Below are 18,501 nucleotides of genomic sequence, written 5' to 3' on the forward strand. Positions count from 1 at the left end.
ACAATGTACAGTGAGGTTCACGGAATCCTGGTCTTCTCCCACCAGGTTTTCTGCCACACAAGAGATCTGCTTCCCACTGTCATCAGAGGAAATGTTCGTGATCCTTAAGGAGCCCTGTGTGTGGCTTGTCTCATTCTACAAATAAATTAACAGACAAGAAAAAAAAAATTTTGATTAGAATTGATCCCAAAGTATCAACATTTTTTTCCTGAAATGGAGTATAGATACACACACACTTACACACATATACAAACACACACTTGCACACATCACACACACACATATATACACTTAAACACGCTGTTAAACACACAACATACACACACTTATTCACACACACACACACTTTTCTTGCAGGTTCCGGACTCAAGTAATGGTAAGTTATTCTCTTGTTCTGGATTTCAGTTGCTCAATGTCTGAGTTTGACTGAATTCTTGAATTCTTATCCATCTTCCTCCAAGAACAAAGACTAATAGGACTGTTGCTTCCTTGCTCAGAATGGCACAGAATACATTATCATCTAAAGACTCTCTTCCAATCAGATATATACAGATAACTAAATTGTAATCTTGAATTAGCCCTATCTCATTAAGGACAAGTAGGAAGTAAATGATTTCAAAAATTCCTTTTAAATGTCTACATGTGGACCCATAAGACAAAAACTATTGGATGGTTTTGAGCGATTTTCTTAACCAGATTCATTACAGTGGGATCAGCCACCCTAAATGTGAGTGACGCAGGTCATACTATTTTGATTCTGAACTCATTAAAAAAGATAATGAGTTGATACACACATACATTAATTCACTGTGCCCTGCTCTTAATTGTGAACTTAATATGACCAGCTCCTTCAAGCTCTGGAGGCTGTGACTTTCCAGCTATGGTGGACTGTAACCTGGAGACGGCCACCCGATGAACCCTTGCTCCTTTAAGTTGCTGTGGTCTGGGCCGGTTACTACAGCAACAAAAAGGAGTCTGAGAGAGTAGACATCGGTATGCTCAACACAATCTCCTCATTGTCAACCATGAGACAGAACCAAACACGGGCCTTACCATGTGTTTGGAAACCAAATTCCCAACGTCCCAGTACAGCATGGGGAGTGGGTCACCTGCCACACTGCAGGAAAGGGTGACAGAGTTCCCTTCCTCCACAGTGAGGTTAGGGGCAGCCAGACGTGCAGACGGTAGGCCTATGAGAGAGAAAAGCACACAGAAATGCAGTTACAGCCAGAATCAAATGGCAAGACACACCCACGTGTTCACAGAAGCCTGGTTTTTGTTGTTGTTTTGTTTTTCAGGATCTCATTTAAGTCTAGAAACCTGTCATCGGACCTAGCGTTTGGGGGAACCAGACTGTCAAGAACGAGTTGGAAAGCATTTCTGAAGGACTAAACTCCAACTATGACCACGTGAGAATCCTTCAAGCAAAGTTAGAGCTAATTCTTATGAATTACACTGACCATCCCCCATCCATACTAACGATGAGAAATTATACGAGTCCTTATCCCAATGAAAGATTGTGATGGTTGTGAGGGGAAATGTGAACACTGCGCTTATTTTTAGCATTTCAGTGGTGTGGTTTTCCACCTTATATTCCAAGGGCTCGACGGTTTTTATTCTAATTCCCGCACTTTTCACTTTTTAGGGATCTCTCCTCCCAGGTGTGCACACTCCCTTCACTGCCAAGAATCCCAGTACCTAAAGCTGGGCTGGGAGGGCTAACAGTATGTTGGTCCTGCCAATCAAAGCAGCCCCCCTACTTTATGTGAGGACTATTTGGAGGGGCTGTGCTCGCCCCGATAGCCAAGTCTTCCAGGACTGTGATGGACCATTGTCTAGGAAGCAACTTGGAGGTCAGGAAAGGAGCTACAATCACTACTAAGTCACACTGCCACGTTGCACACGCAAACTCCTCGTTACTAAGCAACCCTTGATGTGGGAGTGTCATATATCAATCTGTTGATTTCATTGGTTAAGTAATAAACAAACTGCTTGGGCTCATGGCTTAGAACATAGGTGGGTGGAGTAAACAGAACAGAATGCTGGGAGGAAGAGGAAGTGAGCTCAGAGACTCGACAGCTCTCCTCTCGGGAGCAGACGCCTCAGAAGAGACGCCATGCTCCCTGCGCCTGGGCAGACACACGCGATGAAGCTCCGACCCAGGATGGACGTAGGCTAGAATTTTCCTGGTAAGACCGGTGCTCACAGATTATTAGAAATGGGTTGATCGGGATATCAGAATTAGCCAGTAAGGGCTAGAGCTAATGGGCCAAGCAGAGTTTAAAAGAATACCGTTTCCGTGTAATTATTTCAGAGCATAAGCTAGCCATGTGGGCAGCCGGGGTGCTGGGGACGCAGCCCCGCCACTCATATTACTACAAACCCTCGCCGGCTAAGCCACTGTTCTTTAGTATTGAAGTCACGCTACACAGTATTTGTGCACGGTGTGTCTCATGGTGTTCTGACCACCGAGAAAGAACACCCTAATAAAATCTGGCCTTGGAATGCACCTTTCCCATAGTACCCAATGGAGAAGAATGTTACATTTGTTGGTGGTTTCAGAGAAGCCCAGGCTATCCCGAGTTTCACAAGGCAGTGAAACACACAACAATGGTTAAGAGAAAGCACAGGAAACAAAAAACAGTATTAAGTCTTATTCATATAAACTATGTGAATGAGGAAGCAGGTCAAGGCAAAATACCACTAAAGTTAGTGGTGCGGTCTGGGTAAGTTCTTAAAAATACACATTTTTCTTATTTTGAGTCTAACGTCATTTAAGGAGTCTATAACCATACAGAAGTTGCTATTAAAACCACTCGAGTTATGATGTGGAGAGTAGTCTGGCCCCACCCGGATGGCGCTGATTCCTGTCCCCAGGGGCACCCATCCATCTATTCGCATTTCTTCTTTACTATTGATCTCCACCCCTCTAAATACTATGCTCGCACGCCTATTTGTTGGTTCTGCCAGGACAGAGCCAGAGTCTCCTCCGTCTGTGCACCAGCCTTGCCCACCTGCCCATCCAGACTCGGCACAGGGCTGTCTGTGCATCTTTCCACACGCAGCGAAGTCACACTCTCTACCGGGGACCTCAGTGTTATCATGATCTATAAACCTTACGGAGCGCAGAGCGATCTAAAACCCGTAGAATCTATCCATATCCAGTTATCTTCATATCACTTTGAGGAAGAGACCATTCTGATTACTCAGCCCAACAGAAGGACTGCTGGACATTGTCCCAGTGCACTGCTTCAATAGGGGAAAAGTCTATAAATATAAAAAAGATCAATATGTAAGCCCACAGTGTTTTCTATAAATGCCATAGCCTCGAATCTACCTGGAGCTCCTCAGAACCTTTCATTCTCTTTATAGAATGCATCTCCAGTTTTCTCTTGAGGAAAGAGGGTCATATTGCCTGGACCACAGAGAGCAAAAAGCATAGTAACTGTGGATACACTGCAGGTTTTCACTTTTCACACTGTCTGCCATGGTGTCAGCTACACTCATGCACAGGTCACATTTTCCCTTGGTTTCCTCTGTGGACCACTTGGTAACCGACCTTCTGACTGCTGCTACACATCCATTGGCCTTCCCAGCGAAGACCTTCTGGTGCTGCCTTGGGCCCAGCTTCCTTGTGTTTACAAACTCATTTACTGACTCTAAGGTGTCCCTGGGAGCCAAACTTGTTCTAAAGATGTTACCCCTAGAAGCCCTTCCCAAAAGCCCATCCCAATTATGGAACTTAAAGACATCCTTTTGGGTACCCCAACTCCAATGCTTTGGGACATGTGCTTCCCTTTATGAGTGTATCTGTTATTTTAGATATTCTGAGCAGAGAAAAGTTAAAATGGGCTTTGGTAGGATATGTTACATCATAATCTCAATGATTCCGATAAAATCTGGTGTAGTCTGGTTTTTCAAGCCTCAGTGTAGATGAGTAACAGCCCTGAGGACGCTTGTTTACAGTAGCAGCAGTAGTAACATTTGCTGGGCACTCGTTAAAGTAGATGCTCTCATCCAGTGTGTTATAGCATCCTGATACCTAACCTTGAAGACAAATACTTTGCATTGTTTAATTCATGAATGTAAGTGTTATAAAAGTCAAGCACACTAGGCAGTGGTGGCGCACACCTTTAATCCAGCCCGGGAGGCAGAGGCAGGCAGATCTCTGTGAGTTCGAGGCCAGCCTGATCTATAAAAGCTAGTTCCAGGATAGGCTCCAAAGCAACACAGAGAAACCCTGTCTCAAAAAACAAAAACAAAACAAAAAAAGTCAAGCACATCTTTCAAAGTTGCGCAAGCCAACATAGACTGAGACTTGGACCTGAAATCAAGGGCCTTTCCCACGACACTCTACAGAACAATGCCCTCCAGGGTTGCACTCATTCGTCTTTGTACAGATCATACATACTATATCAGATCCATGATCTGAGGGTGTGATTCATTTGAAAAGAGTTCCCTGCCTATTTTGTGGAGGAAGAATGGGGCTCCTTGTTATAAACTAATCTGTCTGCCCTGTCATAAGGGTTTCCAAAGGAATCTGTGCAAAATTGGCCAAGCTTACATCTTTCAAATGTAAAGTCCCCTGCAAACGAGTGAGCACCTGTCTCCAGCACTGATGTGCTGGCCGAGACCCAATCATGGAAAAAACAATCTGTACTTGAAATATCACTTGAGGCTTAATTAGCACAATAGAAATGAATTGGGAAGCATGGATGGCCAAAGCGGGATCAACCGCTTGCCAGGCACCACTTTCTGGCTTAATAAGATTTGAAATAAGCACAGCACATAGCGAAGCCCACAGTGCTTCCAAAAGCTGCTAGCACACTGGATAGCCCTGCAAGCACACTGGGCTAGACTGATGGGGTGTTCAGAAATTGAACAGAGAACATTTAAAATAACTGTATTTAAAACACTAAAAGAAACTGGTGCTGGTGGCTCACATCTGTCACTCTAGAACTCAGGAGGCTGAAGCAGGAGGATGGCTGTGAGTAAGAAGCCAGCTTGAGCAGCATAGAGAGGACCTTCTTGCCCCCCAAAAGATGAATCTGCACAACCCGCCAGTGTTAGGATCCATTTGTAGGGTCTACTTCAGTCCTCCAGAAACCTGGTCCACTGCACCCCTTACCCAGTTAATGTGGAAATAGCACGAACACACCTGCCACCTCACAACTGATCTTTTTTCTGAAGCTCGAAGGGGTTGTTCAGAGAAACAGACCACAATCTATATCACAGCATGAATAAATATTTGGTCATTCATTGCAGGTTGGGACCTGTGGGGCATTTGAGCAGATAATAGTAATGGCACTAAACTCTTACCCCTGCTCCTAGCTGGACTTATCAGTACAAAGACACAGGGAGAGAAGAAATGAGACTCTCTTCCATGCGATAAGGACAGACATGTCTCTGGAAACTTAGGATGGCACTAAGAGTTAGCCTAGTGCCCTGGTTACAGGGTTAAAGGTGTAACTGCCACACTAGACACCCCTACCCTCCCAATCCAACAGAGGAAAGAAAAATGTCAACCCTCTCATAGAGGATTCCTCTCGAACATCACACACATTCCATTCTAAGAATAAGGTGATTTGGGATAGCCAAGATGGTTCAGTAGATTAAGGTACTCGCCTGATGACCTGAGTTCAGTCTCTAGATTCCTTCTGGTGGGAGACAATTGACTCCCACAAACTGTCCTCTGTCATGCCAAGTGTAACTTGCAGACCCAGAGAGGAGACCCGAGCTGACACTTGATAAGGTTACAGATAGATACACAGGAGCGGTGGAAACTGTGGTGGGGCTGGATCTGACCTGGGATCAGGACCATGAGCATGCAGGGAATTCTGCAACACAGTGATGGAAGCTGGGAACTCAGGGAGGAAGTTTAATATGTCCTCAAGGAAAACCCACAGGGATAGGGAGTCCCACAGCTTCCACAAGAAGCTGCAGGTTCAAGCAGGAGATCAAAGTTGACCCAGGACAGTGACTGATACTCAGGAGAAACAGATGAGTTGCTGGCCCTAAGTACCAATTCCACAGTGAAGAATGACACCCCAACTCTATTGTGACTTAGTCCTCTCCTTGACATGGTAAAAGAAGGATGGTGTGTTGAATTTTAAAAGAAAAGGAAGGAAGGAAGCAAGGGAGGGAAGAAGAGAGAAAGGGAGGGAGGAAGGGAGGAAGGAAGGAAGGGAGGAAGGAACAGAAAGAAGGAAGAAGGGAGGGAGGGAGGGAGGGAGGGAGGGAGGGAGGGAGGGAGGGATGGAAAGAGGGAGGGAGGGAAGTAGGGAGGGAGAAAGAAAAGAAGGAAGGAAGGAAGGAAAGGAAAAGGAACCAAAACCTAGTATAGAAACATAAAAAACAAATCTATTGAAAGAATTGCCAACCTTAGCTCAGGATGCATTGAAAACCAATAGAGAAGATCAGAAATTTATAGTTAAAATACTAAATATGTAGAACAAAGAAAGTATACAGAAAGCAGCAAGAGAGAAATACATGTCACATATAAAGGCAGGCTCACCAGAACAGAACATTCTCAGCAGAAACCTTAAAGGCTGGTGGGTTTTAAGGTTATTTTAAACCTTGAAATTTTCACACAATATATTTTCAATCTCTGAAACATAATGGTTGCTAACCCAGATTACCATACCTAGCAAAACAATCTCTAATAATTGAAGGAGAAAAAAATCCTTGATAAAAACAAACTAAAGGAATGGATGACCTCTTAACCAGCCCTAGAGAAGACAGGTTAAAGACTCCTCTGGGCTGAAGAGTAAGGTCAATATTCCCAACAAACTATGGGAAAGAACAAACCACATGAACAGCAGTTACACAGAGGAGAAATACAAAACCCCAGACACTATAAAAACTGACAGGATTCAATATATACCTTTCAATAACTATAAATATCAATTGTGTCAATTACTCCAATCAAAAGACACAGTCCAGCAGACCCAACTGAAAAATGACCCATTTACTTGTTGCCTCCAAGAGTGTATGTCTTCATCAAAAATGGGGTCAGCTTTAGGGTGAAAGGCTGGGAAAGGAATTCCAAGCAAACTGCTCTAAAAAACAAGCACCTGTCACTGTTCTGATATGTGACATATGAGACTCAAATCAGAACCAGTCATAAGATACAAAGGTCAGCACGTACTGACTCGGGGAGCAATCAGCCCATGAAGAGCATATTGCAATTCCAAATGCCTAACACACAGAACACGGGGCACCCAATCTCATAAAACAAGTGCTGCTAGATGTAATGACAGTCAAATCCCAACACACTGAGGCTAAAGGGCGTCATCACCCTACTCTCAACCAAAGACTGGTCATCCTTTCACAGATGCTTCTTAGGAAACAGCATTACTGATATCAAAACCAGGTAAAGACACAACAACAGAGGGGGAATTATAGGGCAGTTTCCCAATGATCATATTTGCAAAACTTGTCAAGAACTTGCAGCTGAAGCGCATGTGCACGTCTGAAAGACCCTTCACCGTGAGCAAGTTGACTCCATCCCAGTGGCACAAGGACGGCTGAACATTTACAAATCAGTAAATATAATACACCACAGAGACAGACTCGAGTACAGCAGTCTTAGGATCATCTCCAGAGATACAGAAATGGCTTTTGATGAAATCCAGCATGGCTTTAGAACAACGCCCTCAAGAAGTTAGGAACAGGAAAAACATATTCCAACACACTAAAGGCTGTATGTAACAAACCTCTAATCATCATACCAAGTGGGGGTAATCTAAAGCATTTCCACAGTAAGAGTGAGTACTCATTCTCCCCACTATTGTCTAATAGTACTTGAAGTATTAGCTGAAGCAATAAGACAAGAAAAGAAAATAAAGTACTAACAAGACAGCAAGAAGCTAAATTCTCCCCATTTTTAGATAATGTAATATGCAGGAGACTCTACAGACTTCATCAGAAAACTCCTAGAGCTGATAAGTATTCTCAGCAAAGCAGCAGGAGGAAAAAACATTCAACTTCACTCACCATCAGATGCGTGAAATTAAAGAATCTCTTTTACCTTGCCCCAGTGAGAATCACAGACATTAACACATGCTAAAAAAAAAAATACTGCTGAGATGAACAAAATGGAACCTTCACACACTGCTTGGAGAGATATAAAGTGGCCCAGCCTCTGTGGAAGTATCTACAGAGCCTCCTCAGAAAAACCAAAACTAGAACCACCAAATGACCAAGTTCAACCATGTCTAGGTACTCACACCAGGATCCCAAGTCAGAGACAGCTTCAGATCATCCACGTTTGCTGCAGTTGTACAGACGGCAGCTAAGTTACACAACACACCTCAGTGCCCACTGACGGAAATGACTGAAGAGCCTTGGCCTGCTTTCCAGTTGTGCTGAAGAATGAAGTATGTAATTCATGTCAACTGACCAATAATCATGTTAGGTGGACTGAGCCAGTTGCAGAAAGACGAGTACCCCATGTTTTCTCTCATTTGCAGGTACTGGATGTTGCATAGATACATAAAAACACATAGATGTCGTAAAAACCGAAGCAAAATTGTTCAAGGAAACAAAGAGGACTAAAGGATAGGAGGGGTGGAAGGGGACACAGGGGCACAGAGACAATGCACTCAAAGAGCATTGTATAACTGATTGAAAATGTCCTTAGGTGGCCCAGTAGCATGTACAATAGGTATGCACCAATGGAAATCTTTATATATATATATATATATATATATATATATATATATTTATTTATTATGTATACAATATTCTTTCTGCGTGTATGCCTGAAGGCCAGAAGAGGGCACCAGACCTCCTCATTACAGATGGTTGTGAGCCACCATGTGGTTGCTGGGAATCGAACTCAGGACCTTTGGAAGAGCAGGCAATGCTCTTAACCGCTGAGCCATCTCTCCAGCCCCACCAATGGAAATCTTAAATGTATTTTTAAGCTTTTAAAAAACACCATCAAGCAACATCTCCCCAGTTCTCTCCCTGTGGCTTACTCATGCATGTGTCTGAGTATAGCAAATGTTTTTGGTGTCTCTTCTCTGCCATTCAAACAGGAATACACACCTATGGTGATATGGAAGAAAATAATTCTGATTTCTTAAGTAAAAACCCATAGATCATTGTCTTTCCAGTGTATTTCTGAATCACCTATTAACTCACCTTTATAAACATTTTCAAAGTGCATTATTTATCTCCTAATGCTTTTGTTGTTGCTACAGATGTAGGACATCATGTCATTTGCATCTTCTGGTAATTTCTAATAAGTGGCAATACATGAAACCCAATACAATCATTAGTCAATTGCTTGTAAACATTTTCTTTTGAACAGAAAAAATAAAGACAAAATTTAAGATGATAAAACACTAAGAAATGGGTGAAGAGATGCAAAGAGATATAAATATTTTTCCCTTTTTGGTGCTATATATTCTAGGCACAGAAAATGCACAGTGAAATATATATAGTAAATGTTTTGGATTTCTTATTTTTTCAAAAAAATCAGAAGTGTACTTTGTAACTTTCAAACAAATAAAAAACCAGAAACTAAAGATGAAAATAAATGAAAGAAAAGAGGAAATCCTACAGAGAACTGAGAAAAGCATAGAAAGAGGAGCATTTACCAAATCATAAGTCAGTTTGCTATACACTGAAGAATATTAATAATCGGGACACTACACACTCAAAGACCAGGCAGCACTTTTAAGAGTTTGCTGATTTCGGGACATATAACTTGCTAGAGTGGTAAATTATGGGTGTAGCAGACTCTAATGGTTCACCTAAGAAAGGAGTTCAGCTCTCTGTGATGTCTTCTGGAGGAGCATTTACAGGAGCATGAAGAAGGATGCTGTGGAAACACTGTGATAGCAATAATACGGGAATTGGGGCTGGAGAGAGGCTCAGCAGTCAAGAGTGCTTGCTGCTCTTCGGAGTACTGGGTTCAGTTCCCAACACCCACATGGTGGCTCACAACAATCTGTGATTCCAGTTCCAGGGGATCCAGTGCCCTCTTCTGGCCCCTATGGGCACTGCATGCCTGTGGTGCACGTAATGCATTCAGGCACATACATATACAGATGATTTTTTTTTAATTAAAAATAAATAAAAATAAAATCTTTCTTTATAATGGGAAATAAGCCAAATAGCCATCAACACAGAACACTTAGTGTAATTAAGATACATTTGACCACAAATGCTTCGTAATAGTTAGACTCTAATGGGCCTGTCACTACTGAGTTAAAATGATTATAAATTTTTTTAAATGTGTTTTTATAGAGTACAGGAAAATACTTTTTATGACAAAATGTATTTCTATTATCCATGCAGTTGCAAATAAATAAAAATGCCTTGAAAAACACAGATGAGTAAGGAAAGTCCAAACAAGCGCCTCAGGAAAGTGGCAGACACCGAAGTGTGCAAATTCACTGACACAGCCTCAAATGTTGCTCTAAGTGTGCAAATTCACCGACACAGCCCCAAATGTTGCTCTAACAAGCACTGATAACACCACAATGGATCACAAATGTGGCCATTTAGTCCTAGCGTGTCAATAAAACCTCAGTTCCCTGCAAGGAGTGTGTGTGTATATGTATGTGTGTCTGTGTGTGTGAAAATGTTACTCTCAAACATTAAGAACTGTGGAGAAAAACAAAAGAAATGAAAAATTTGGGGAGCAGTGAACCCCCAGATACTGAATTTCTTGTAAACAACTTGTTCTCCCTGGTCTAAGTACCTACAGCTGCTCTGAGCACGAGACCCTCAGAAGTTCCTGATGGCAGGGGAATGGTTTCTGGTGGGTTTGAATGGGGCGTGGCTATCCCTAGATAAGCTGCCCAATAAAGGGGGCATTCTGGTATCAAGGATGGTCAGTGTCTCTGTGTGTTTGTGTGTTTCAGTCTCCAGCCCCTTGCCTGGTACATGAACTGTATGGTACGCCGCAGAAAAATATCAAAAATAGACTTAAGAAAAAAAATAAGAATCTGGTTCCCTTGAACATTCTTCTATTAGGATCTCAGAGGTCAATCATACCAAGGACGGGTGACATCTGAGCCCATGTCAGGGCGTCAGGACCCTGCAGCCACATTTTAAGATGGATAAAGAGGGAGTTGATGTCAGGCAAAGACAAAGCAGACACCAGCTGGAGGCGGTTCATGGGACAAGGGCCTGTGTCAGATGCTCTCTTCGTGTTTCCTGGATCAGAAGGCCAAAACAGCTGTGGGGATTTGGGTGGGAGCCGAGTGACCAGGGGACTCAACAGTGACTCTCTTGCCCCTCTCGGCAGTTTCTCTCAGCAGTTCTAACATGCACCCAGGTGGAGACAGCTGTCTCTCATCAGCTGGGAATAGACACCTACTAAGCGATATTAGGTGTGCTGGGAGTTTTGTTTCGTTTTTTTTTTTTTTTTTTTTTTTTTTTTTTTTTTTTTTTTTTTTTTTTTTTTTTTTTAAGGTTGGCTGACAGAGAAGGCTGAGGGATGCCGGCAAGAGAACAGAGCGGAACTCCCCCATGAGGAGAGCAGAAGACTCTCTGCACCCGAGAGATCTGTTTGGCACGGAGTAAGGAGCCAGCGCTTATCGCTTTATTATCTTCATAAGATCCCCTCAAGGGTAAGCAGCCATAGTGTTGGTTTTAATAAAAGTGGGACTTCAAACAGGGGCTTCTGAAGGCAAACGGCTAACACACACGCCTGTGGACACCGATCAGGTGCACGTAATCCCCTGCTTTGTCACCAGTCGCCTGGGTCAGAGCGAAGAGAATCTTTGAGAGCTTGCCCCACCCCCGTTGGAATGATCGAAGCTGTACGGATGGACTAACACCCACGTGTGGGAGTTCTAGAAACAAGGCACGGGGTCCTAAAATCCTAACCTTGACTCTGATTGTCCTCCTTGCGGGACATTAGCTCTGAGAGCCGAGTTTTGCCCTAAGGTGTTATTTTAAACTCTCTAGAAATGTTGGGGGAAACGGGAGCTTGAACTCAGATACAGGGACAAGCGGATGGAAGCACAGTCGGCCACGGCACAGTGTGGGGCAGCAAGGCAGGCCTAAGGGGCTGCAGGTTTGGACTATTTGCTTCGGCTTAGACTCTTCCAGCGCCCCGAGGTCCTTCCCTCTGCATGGCCTATGTAGGTGACCTGGGAGGGCTGGACTCCTCAAGGACATTTTCTGGGAGAGCTGAGAGGTGGATAGATGGATGGACAGATGGACTGGCAGACAAATCAACAAGGGAATCAACAGTAGACTTTTATCCCTGTGTTCTTCAACATCAGCCATTCAGAAGCGATGTTCTACTTTGAAAGAATATTCACTGAAGGTGCTCCAGGCTGGCTTCCCCACACTGCCTGTAAACGTCTGATTCACCAGACATACCCACAACACACTCTGTGAAGCCGGGTAGTGGTTTTCTCCCCAGACTCACTACCACTCACTACCATACCAAGGCAATTAGAATAATTAATTTACCCTAGAACCCATTGATCTAAAATAAATTACCGCAGTTGGGTATCTGCAGGTTTGCCAGGGGCGTGTTCTTGCTGCTTTCATTGAGACAGTACAAATCCTGCATGTCTGGGCTGCCCTTCATCTCTTGGAGAGTCTTGATCCACATAATGTCGCAGGAACACGTGAACGGATTGCCCACCAGGACCCTACATGGGACAGAAATACAACCCAGTCAGGCTCCACACAAGTTTCTGCTTCGCTGGTGTTTGTGAACTGACCACAGGAGGAAAGCGTCTTCGGCGTCAACCTCTGAACAGCATGGCCACATTCATGGCGTGACAGTGCTTATTATTCATCCCAGTATCTAAAACTACTGTGCTGTTGTTCTGTGCAAACACTGTAGACACTAAAGATAGCGAAGAAATGCAGAACTTTACAGAGCATGCAGGAAAACAGATCCAAACAACACACAGCTACGGCAGGGCATCTCACGAGGGGGAGGGGGCTGCTTCCGTGCGTAAGTGAAGCTGTCAGTGATAATATTTTAGAAGCATTAATACATGTTAGATACTTAAGAGTTCTCACTTCAGTAGGCCCAGTAGAACCATTTTGTCTCCATTTAAAATGAAATTAGAGCTATCGGGATCCAAGGCTGAGGTGCAGGAACCAGGAGGCTGTCTCTCTGGCCTTTCTGCATTATGCAACCAGAGTCCTTTTCATTCATGCAAGATGGTTAAGGGCTAAGCTGGGCGGAAGGAAGGTAGAGAACACATATGCACATCTTCAACCCAGTGAGGGTTTCTGGGGATGATATGCTGGACTCCCCAGGCTGAGCTGTGCAGCCTGCTGCCGGAGGGTGTGCTAGACCTCAGCCATGCTGTCTGGATGCTTATGTACTACAGTGGGTGAAAGAGGAAGTGGTCAAGAGGAAAACAAAAACCACAGGGAAAATCTTTAATGCTATTTATAATGCTCCGCGGCCTATTTAAGATGAATTCCATTTATGATAATGAACCTTTAAATGAGGCCATTTTCAATCGTTACATAGATGCTGCCTGGCGCTAACCACAATGCTTAAGATTTCCTGAGGATGGGACCTGGCTTTGCAGCATCGTTTACTCCTGTGGTTTTCTGATTGTGCTCTAAGAATCTCAGAGGTCCCTGGAGACTTTCCTGTGAGTTTCTTGGGGGGTGAAGGGGAAATGTGGTCATGGTGGACTGGCTTAATTTCTATCTGCTCACTCATCTCCAAATATTCTGCCAACATCCAAACAGGATTTGATGTTATACTGCATGGAATAGCAGACAGAAAAGACCCACCATTGGCTCCAAGTAAAGGCACCCAAGACAGTTCCTAGAGTTCCGAATACACAAATAGCCAACGTCTTTCTAAAATGAGGCTGTAATCAAATAAGCCAAATGGAAAAAAAAAAAAAAAAAGGCAGGGATCTTCAATTATGAACCCAGGATGCTCACATGGCCGCACAGCGCCGGCAGAGGGCTGACTCTCTCCTCTCTTCCCGTGTTATCTGCCCTGGTTGGCCTGGGCACCCACCTCTCCCACTAAGGGATGGAATCCTAGACGGAATTTTCTCCCTTTCGTTCTGACAGGTAGCCTACACACCGTCAGCACCTGGTGAATGATTTGTTGTGAGCAAGCAGCTCGCAGGATGCCGAAGCATGAACTGGAAAGTAGAACTCTGATTTTCCATTCATCCAGGAAAGGTTACACAGTGGCACCCAAGGCCTTTACTTGGAGGACCTTGCCCTGTGTCCCATACCTGCCTCTGAGAGGGTCACATCTCTTGCTGTGTGAGAAAAAGGCACACAGCGCACATCCTCACTCACAGGTGGGGCAAATTAAGCTAGTGTCCTAGGCATAAGGTGTAGGGCAGTGGTGACTGGAAGCTGGGAAGGGTGGCGGGAAGGGCAATGGAGGCTGCCAGCTGGGTACAAAATCACAGCTAGGCAGAGGAAGTCACAGCGTTCCACAGTAGAGTAGACCTACTGTATCAAACAGTAATTTATATTTCAAAAGAGTTAGAAGAAAGTGAGTGTTGCATATTTGAGATTTTATATAAACATATATATGTATAATCAGAATATCACTATATAAGATATGTATAGATCCTATATACAACATACAAATGTCAAATATACTATACCCCCAATGAGATATATACCTGGTATCTATTTAAAATAGATGCACGGTGCACCTGAGCATGGTGAAGGGCCCTCTTCGTGGGGTTGTGTCCTTGTCCTGAGCACCTAATCCGATGAGCACTCCTTCTTTTGGCATTAATTTGAAGACTGTGCCATCACCCCCAGTCTCCCACTCTGTTAGATCAAGGCCTAACCACATCCCCACTGCCCTTCCCAACCCCTTCCCCCCATACACATACCCTATACCTCAGAATTCAGACCTGCCTTTTAGCTCTGCTGGGCATAGCTATTTCTGGCAGTATGGTTCTCTACTAGTTGAAGCAAAAAACTGGTCCAAAGCCCTTGTGAGTTGTTCCCAGACTGTCTCCGTGGAAGTGCCAAGGGGCTCCCTGCTTGGGGCAGCTGGCACTCAGATGTGTACACACCAGCCTGGATGTACCTGACACACATGCTCATATGTCAGCCTTGGAGGCTGGGTTCCATTGTGCCTTCTTCTCTAGGGGACTTCATCCTGGTACTCAGAGCCCAAGACACCTCTTAACCCTGTCACTGCCTGGAGCAACAGCAAGGTGGGGACAGGAACCACCCCAGATGGGAACAGAGCCCAAGGACCGTCCCACCTCTCTGATGTCTAGGAGCAGACCGGGCAGTGGCCCTGGAACCCACTTCCTCTGCCCTGAGCTCTGAAGAGTCCCACTGCGGCTTTTGATGCATGACTACTCTTGTTCCACCCCACATTCCTGACTTTCCAGAGAAGAAAAGAAATCCTGAGACTGGTCCCTGAATGTTTCTAAGTGGTTGAAGCTAATGCTTCTTCCTACCCTCTAAGGTCTGTCCTTCCAGCCCTGGGCTTGCCTTGGGTATCCCTCAAGCCCCTGCCCACAGCAATGGCGGCCTTCATATTTGCGTCATGGTGATTACACCAAGAACCATCTGAGGTGTTGGCTGTCGGCCATCAACACATCTCAGTGTTTTCCCTATCATTTAACAGAAGAGGAGACTGGAACATAAGGATAAATATTGAGCACCGTGGTGGACCTCGGAGAAAAGCTCCCAGAGATGGCAGGGGTGGAGAACGGTCTCTCTTCCACAGTTGGCTACATCCGAACCTTTGCTGGCCTGAGACTGACAAAGCTGGAAGGGTTTTATCTGCTGCAATTTCCTCTTGATGAACTTGCTTTATTTTAGGGCTTGGATAAAACAGGAGCCAGAAGACATAAAATATAAAGCCACTTTAACACAAAACTCCCTGCTGTTTTTTTTCTCTTTTCCCTCTATTAGAAAATAAATTATTTATGTAAAAACAGCATTCAGCTGATCATAATGACATATAATTGAGATTGAGATTTTAATCACCCAATTGGGGCAAAACTAGAGAAATCATTTTTCAAGAGTTTTGATGCAACACAAACTTGCAATGGTACTCATTAAAAAAAAAAATACCAATTATCCTTTCTTTTGAAAATTTTCTCCCAAATGTCCGACAAAATCATTACTTACAGCTCAGACAAGTCAAGGTGGCGGAAATGCTTCCTCGACAAACTCGTCAGCTTGTTTCGTGTGAGATTCCTGGGAGAAATAAGATACATTAAGTGTGAATTTAAAAGGTTGTGGTTTTAAAATGATGTGTTCAAATAAATACTTTGTTTTCAAAATGTAATTTTCTTGGATTGGGTACACATGTTCCTTAGAACCCATGGTGTCTTTTACCTAGAAAACCAACTTCCTGGGTTCCCTGCCCCTCTCTCAGTTTCTACGCACTACGGAAGGGTGGGCACCTCGTGAGTCTATTTTTAATATCTTTGTTTCACAAGAACTTATGCTTCACAAATTGACTGGCGGTTCAGTCCTAAGCCTTGTGGAGATCCTGACAGTTTGAACATTAAGTTGGGAACTATGTAATAAAATATAACATCATAAGCTCACGAGAACAGAAAAACTTTACAGCTATAAAGCATCTTGAACATTTTAAAGTATGTGGCAAATAAAACTTGGAAAAGACATAGAATTTAAACAGTCTTTCCAGGGAAGAGCACACCTGACTGGAACTGTCCTGATGAGACCATTTGCACAGGGCCTTCATGAGCAAAGAACTCCAGGAGGGGCTCTATCTTGAGCTCCCCAGAAATATGACATATTTAGATTTACATAAATCAATGGAAAGTTGCCCTATTGAGGGTGAAAAACAAAAAATAAAAAATAAAAAACCAAACCTAATGAATTTCCCGGTGTGTTCCAAATGTGCGTGTTTCTCAGGCAGGTGGGCATTTTCGGTAATCTGTGCCACGATTACTGGGATGGGAAATTCCCAGCCATCATCCTGGCAGCTGAGTTTGTTGACTGTTTAAATTTTACTTTACGTTATGAGATATACGGTGTAACAGTGACAGCAACCCTGAGGCCAGAATGCTGTGTTAGTCCAAGGGTGTCTCCGTGGAAGTTCTCCAATCCATGTGAACAGGCCTCTTGGAGAGCCAGGGAAACCCAGGAGCTGAATCAAGAGCTAGAACTAGCCAGCTGGGGAATGGTGAATGTGGCTTCTCAGAACTCAAGGGTGCGTATGACCATCCGGTGAACCTCCTTCACAGAGATCCCACCCACCTGAACCCAGATGCCCTTGTGCCTTCTAAGCTTGCATCTTCTCCATTCACAGGAGAGCAATGTGCTTATCCCCAGGAAATGGTATCCCACATCAAAGTATAATCCACCAGGAAGTTGCAGGACATGCCCATATAAGGCTTTCCTTTTGGAACTTGAACTGAGAATGGCTTTGGTGGAGCCCATCACATCAAAAGAGTCTATGCCTGCCTTTTGGGCTCAGATATGTTCATATTCATCACAATTCCCAATCCTTCTGAAAAAGTGGAAAAAGAAAAAAATCCGTTCTTCTCTCCCAAGATAAATAAAAACAGAGAGGAGGAAAGAAGGGAGAGGGAGGTGAGAATGGAGCTGTGGAGGAGAGGAAGAGAGAAAAAGAGGCGAAGACCGGGAGCAAGAGGAAGCAAAGGGAGGAATGGGGAAGAGTCCCCATCAGCTCCACGCTGCCCTGCAGAGCAGCCTCCCCCGACAGCTCCGCGCTGCCCTCCCGGGAAGCAGCTGCTCTATTGGGCTGCCAGCAGCACAGTGCAGCACGGGGTTACGAGCCAAAGAACAAGATGAGTTTTATGAAGCATACTTAGGAATGGGGCCAAAAGCCAAAAAGGAGGAAGAAGGAAGAAAAGAGAATCAACAATCCTCTTACTGTTCGATTGTAAAACTTTGTTAAGAGCAGAATTAGCACCTCGGCAAAGCCCCTGGAAAACACACAGGCTGGCTTTTCTCACAGTCCCTGTGGTTTTAGGGTCTGGGCAGCAGTTAAAGGCACCTAGACACACATTCAGAGAGGAGCTCTGAGAGGTCACTGTGTGAGGCTAACATGGACTAGGCAAACTGAGGCAAGGGTGAGCCAGGGCTCCCCTCTGAAGTTTCTCAAAGCCCGGAGGGCCATAGCCCCATCTTTCCCATATGTCTGTATAGGAGGGGAGCTAAGAAGGGCTGTCAGGCCAGCCTAGGGCTGGGGAGAGACAGCTTTAGAACACAGCTCTTCATTGATCACTTGGAGCCCACTGTGTTGATAACTGGGGTCAGTACAATTTGCATTCAGGAAATCCAGGGAAAAAAAGCTGGTCCCCAGGGTCCTGAGTCCCAAGCAGAAGCTGAGACAGAAGGCAGATGCTAGAACTGACTCCCCTCTCCATCGCTACCATCCTCCAAGACAGGCTAGCTTCATTCTGTGACTAGGAAAAGCCCCTTTCTCCAAGTGAAAGCCCCAGGCTCGCTGTCTTCTCTCCACTCTTCGTGAGTGCCTAAATACTGGCCTAATGTCACTGGGTCCTACTGCTTGACAATAGCTACACAAATCAATAGAGGTTTTGAAGT

The 18,501-nt window shown here is 44.4% G+C and overlaps 1 protein-coding gene across 6 annotated transcripts in view; it reads right to left on the bottom strand.

The window, feature by feature from the left end:
- The window catches only part of LOC121453299 (BDNF/NT-3 growth factors receptor), a 328,350-nt gene that overhangs the window by 272,651 nt on the left and 37,198 nt on the right, over positions 1–18,501 (bottom strand). For all 6 annotated transcript variants that reach the window (XM_041659956.1, XM_041659957.1, XM_041659958.1 and 3 more), the window contains exons 5-8: positions 16,084–16,152; positions 12,472–12,626; positions 1,054–1,190; positions 3–135 (exon numbers count right to left, since the gene is read on the bottom strand). In XM_041659956.1, the coding sequence (XP_041515890.1) occupies positions 3–135; positions 1,054–1,190; positions 12,472–12,626; positions 16,084–16,152 (494 nt within the window). The remainder of the gene's footprint in view (positions 1–2; positions 136–1,053; positions 1,191–12,471; positions 12,627–16,083; positions 16,153–18,501) is intronic.

The sequence above is a fragment of the Microtus oregoni genome, unplaced genomic scaffold (assembly GCF_018167655.1).
Source record: "Microtus oregoni isolate MIOR12 unplaced genomic scaffold, Mior012 000011F_ref0000422, whole genome shotgun sequence".
In the NCBI taxonomy this organism is placed as follows: domain Eukaryota; kingdom Metazoa; phylum Chordata; class Mammalia; order Rodentia; family Cricetidae; genus Microtus; species Microtus oregoni.